Source organism: Hevea brasiliensis, chromosome 14 (genome assembly GCF_030052815.1).
Source record: "Hevea brasiliensis isolate MT/VB/25A 57/8 chromosome 14, ASM3005281v1, whole genome shotgun sequence".
NCBI lineage: Eukaryota > Viridiplantae > Streptophyta > Magnoliopsida > Malpighiales > Euphorbiaceae > Hevea > Hevea brasiliensis.
Genome location: NC_079506.1, coordinates 5,932,366 through 5,936,573, shown reverse-complemented (window position 1 = coordinate 5,936,573; position 4,208 = coordinate 5,932,366). Strand labels below are relative to the sequence as shown.

General features: G+C 35.7%; 1 protein-coding gene across 4 annotated transcripts; it reads left to right on the top strand.

Moving 5' to 3' along the window:
* Positions 1-30: 30 nt before the first annotated feature.
* LOC110672433 (disease resistance protein RGA2-like) lies at positions 31-4,208 on the top strand. Of its 4 annotated transcripts, XR_009143402.1 has the most exons (6): positions 31-1,261; positions 1,345-1,452; positions 1,614-2,761; positions 2,848-3,039; positions 3,240-3,567; positions 3,737-4,208. XR_009143402.1 is itself a non-coding variant. In XM_058135110.1 (2 exons), exons 1-2 carry the CDS (start codon positions 452-454, stop codon positions 1,393-1,395), a joined length of 861 nt encoding a protein of 286 aa, XP_057991093.1. In that variant the 5' UTR covers positions 31-451; the 3' UTR covers positions 1,396-2,684. The 4 variants fall into 4 exon arrangements, 1 of the variants encoding a protein (XP_057991093.1); XR_009143401.1 differs by lacking the exons at positions 2,848-3,039; positions 3,240-3,567; positions 3,737-4,208 and having other exon boundaries at positions 1,614-2,410; positions 2,492-2,569; XR_009143400.1 differs by lacking the exons at positions 2,848-3,039; positions 3,240-3,567; positions 3,737-4,208 and having other exon boundaries at positions 1,614-2,677.

Genomic DNA, 4,208 nt, shown 5'->3' with positions numbered 1-4,208 from the left:
GAGATATCTTGATGTTTCAAAATTCAGAAATCAAAGCACTTTCAAATTCTATTACAAACCTACAGAATTTGCAAGTGCTAAATGTCTCTGGCTGTCAATATCTCAAGGAGTTGCCTGAAGATATTAAAAATTTGAGTAATCTTAGGCATTTATATTGTCATAATTGTTACTCTTTGACTCATATGCCACGTGGGCTTGGGCAACTGACTTCACTCCAGACACTGACATGGTTTGTAGTGGCAAAAGATAGTTCAATCTCAAAGAATGTTGGAGGATTAGATGAACTGAATAGCCTCTACAATTTGAACGGAAGTCTCAAATTAGAAATTTGGGATTTGTGAAAAATGGGAAAGTAAATCCTAATTTGGAGAAGCTGCTTCTTCAATCATTGGTTCTAGTATCGAGTCGATATGGTGATGCAAGGGGTGATGTAAATGGTGATAGTGAAGAAATGGCACTGCAAAATCTCCGACCAAATTCTAATCTTAAAGAGTTAAAGGTGTATCAGTATGGAGGCAGGAGTTTCCCAAGTTGGCTTTCTTCCCTCACAAATCTTGTCCATATCCTGTTAGTGCGTTGTAGCAGTTGTAAGCATCTTCCAGCAATGGATCAAATCTGTTCTCTTCGAAAGCTAGAGATTGGTGGTCTAGATGATTTAGAATACATAGAAATTGAGGGACAAGGAACATCATTTTTTCCATCTCTGAAGTATCTCATTATAAAGTATTGTCCGAAGCTAATGGGATGGCAGAAGAAGAGGGATGATTCAACAGCTAAGCTAGCCCAATTTACGTTTCTTTCCCAGTTCATTTGTCATAATTGCCCTAAATTGAGTTGGATCCCTCAGTTTCCATCTCTCAATGAAGCACTAGAATTGAACAATGTAAGCTTGCAACTTGTGCAGGAAATATTCACACCATCAATATCTTCTTCCTCAACCGTTCCTCCTTTCTCTCAATTGAAGACGCTCATGTTTTCTCAATTAGCAGTCGAATCTCTACAGCCATATGGACTGCAGAATCTCACTTCTCTTGAGAAACTAACAATATTTGATTGCCGAGACTTGAAGTCTCTACCTCAAGAGATGCGTTCCCTCACCTCTTTACGAAAATTGCATATTTATGGATGTCCCATATTGAGGAGAAGATGTGCAAATAAATATTGTGAGGATTGGCCTTTAGTTTCTCACATCTCATATATTAATGTCCAAGCCAGAATTATTCAATTGGAGGGCCACTATCAACTAGACGACAATGAATCTGTAAGTTGCTGCTTTTGTCTTCAATTGGCAAAACCTATTTAATTTTTTTTATCTGAAATTTTATACTGATTCTTTACGTACAGGACATACCACATAGTGATGACGAAAGGAACGCAAGTTTACAGTATGCATAGTGAAATTCTAATAGATTGGAAAGTGGTGAACAAATAGAGAGGATGCTGAATCCATTGGTAGGCCATACTTCTATCCATCTTGTTCTTTTTGTTATGTTATTCAATCTTCATTTTTTCTTCCATGGATATTAAAGTCTAATTTTGTCTCATGTGGAGAAGTTACTATAGTGCGTTTTAATTTTGACTCTGTTGTGAATGAGATTTCAAATCTCTTGAAGGCCTTGCCGCCAGTGGTGATTTCCCATGTTCTTCGTGAGGCTAATGCTGTGGCTGACTCGTTGGCTAAGGAAGGACTTGCCCGTAATTCAGATCTGGTTGCCACCCTCTGATTTTTTGCAATTCTGATTTTCTTTCAATCACTGCTTGCTTTCTGCAACATGTGTTTCTTGGTTGGTGCTAGTTGCTGTTGGAATCTTTTCTCCTTGTGTCGGAGAGTCATCACTATTTTGCGTTGTGGCTTGGGATGTTCGGTTGTTGGCCTAGTGTGGTTTGCAGTAAGCTATTGTTAAATCTGGTTGAGTGCTTCTGTTTCTTGCTTGTTTTATACTTGCGATTCTAGTCTTTGCTTTCCTTTCTATTTTAATTGTTTGTCTTGGTGTTTGTATCGTTCTAGCTAGGTTTTTTCACTTAGCTCGTTTCTCATTAGGTGGGTGTATTGGGGAGACCTATTGGTCTGGGTTTAGTATGAGTTACAAGCTAAGTTTTTCCTAGCATTTTATTAATAAAGTTCTTGCTTATAAAAAAACCAAGGTGTCATGGCAGCAATATATGTAAGAAATCCATAAGTTTCCTTATAGTACTATAATCTTTTTATTTAAATTATATATTTTAAATAAAATTTTTTAATTTATTTAAAATGTCAAATGATTTAAAAAATTATTATTTTATCATTTTTTCTTTTAAATTCATACTTTAAACACACTACAAAATTCCCGCACAATGCATGGGCTTTGGACTAGTTCTAATCAACTGGGAAGTGGTGAACAAATTCAAAGGGTGCTAAATGAATTGGCTGGTAATGCTTTTATCCAGAGTATTCTTCTTTATTTATTTTCTTTAATGCATTTAAAAAGTTTGATTTTGATTCCATTCGCAGAAGTTAATAGTGCAGATATTGAGAAACCAAGGCATGATGATAAGGGAGCAGTTACTTGTAAGTCCATCTTCTTATATGCTAAGTGTTGCAAGAAATTGGTGGTATGCTATTTTTCATTAGTTTTATGTTTCTTTTGTTCCAGCGGGTGAAATTTTTTCTTACACGAGTAACTTGAATTTCTAATACAACCACAATTAATTCGATATTTTCAGGATGTTATTAAGAATTTAGAATTTCCCAACTCCTGGAGAAGTGAGGACAATGATCCAGGTTCTTTTGTGTTTGCCTTATGTGTCTAGATACATCCAACATCTCACCTCCTTGAATGTTGAGCAACAAGTGGTTCTATGACCCAGCATGATGGAATGATGAAGGCGACTTGTGATGGCAAGCCCTTAAAGGCCATACCGGAGATTACTTTCCAGTACTCAAAATGATCAGATGCCTTCATGATGGAATGCTTTTGCCCAACTTGAGGCAATGGGACATCATTTATTACTAAGAAGTTAGGCATGTTCATATCCTTCAAATTCAATAGAGTTTAGAAGGTTATTTTTTTACACCATGTATAATATATATGTTCTGCAATTCTGTTAACTGCCCCGCATATGATATCACTTAACAAGTACTAAAAACTATTCAAATCCTTTTTTTTCCCCCTTATTCTCTTTAGTAATGATGTTATTAAATCTTGAATTATGCTAAAATGTTTATGCATTTGGTTGTCTTTTCAATCACTTGTGTACAGAATCTACACTACTTGCTGCCTTTGCTTTGGAGTGAAATACTGGTGAAGAATCAAATTTCGCTGTTGAGTTTTCTTCTCAATCAATAAAGGCTCTGATCTGTAAATATTTCTTTTGATCCTCACAGAGAAGATATATGTATAGTTGTGTATTTAAATATGTTTGATGGGCATGGAGCTTAATAGGTTTTATGGTTTCTTTTAGCTGTAAAATTTAGGGGAAATTCTATAGGTTAGGGACAGGTGTGTCACAAGCTATACTGCAAGATGTTTTATGCAGGTTTCTGTGGGCAGAGTGGACTTGTTTTCCCTATGGATTAGCTTTTGCCAGGTATTAATTTTGTTATTAGTTTTTGTGTATATTTATCATCAGATAAGTAAGTGGGTTACTATGTGCTACACTAAAACCTTACAAACCATGATTTCGGCTAATTAACGAAAATCAAATATGAAAATCAGATGTGAATATCTAAGCAAATTCTCAATTGCCTCTTCTGCAGAATGCTAACCCTATATGTTCACTGGACATGGGATACTCCCGAAGTTTCTTGGACCAACAATACGAGTTATTTGAGAATGTTTTCCTCAACTGTCTGCTCAATTCCACATTCAACCACCCTTCTGCCTATGAGAGATTTACATGGATGGAAAATTTCTAATCAAAGTTTCTTGTTGTCTCAAAGACCCATAGAGGAGCCTCTCAAATTGCAGGCATTTCTCATCAAGCAAATCTAATTTAACAAAATGATCCACACCCCTCAAATGTCAACACTTCAATAGTTGTCCCACCAAGTGGATGCTCTTGTTGATGGCAGATCCACAACCAGTTCCCAATCTTTAAGTTTATCAAGATTTTTGTGTTGTAATTATAACTATTTGATTATGTAATGTTTTTCAGGCAGTTGTTGAGATTGTAGCCATAGATATTATCCCTTCACATGTTTTCTATAATAATCAAACAGAATTAAGCTT

What these genes read in the sequence shown, in the direction of transcription:
- LOC110672433 (XM_058135110.1), top strand. Translation starts at nt 452, where the DNA reads ATGGCACTGCAAAATCTCCGACCAAATTCTAATCTTAAAGAGTTAAAG. An exon ending in AACTAGACGACAATGAATCT is followed by an intron (nt 1,262 to 1,344) that starts GTAAGTTGCTGC and finishes CTTTACGTACAG; the next exon opens with GACATACCACATAGTGATGA.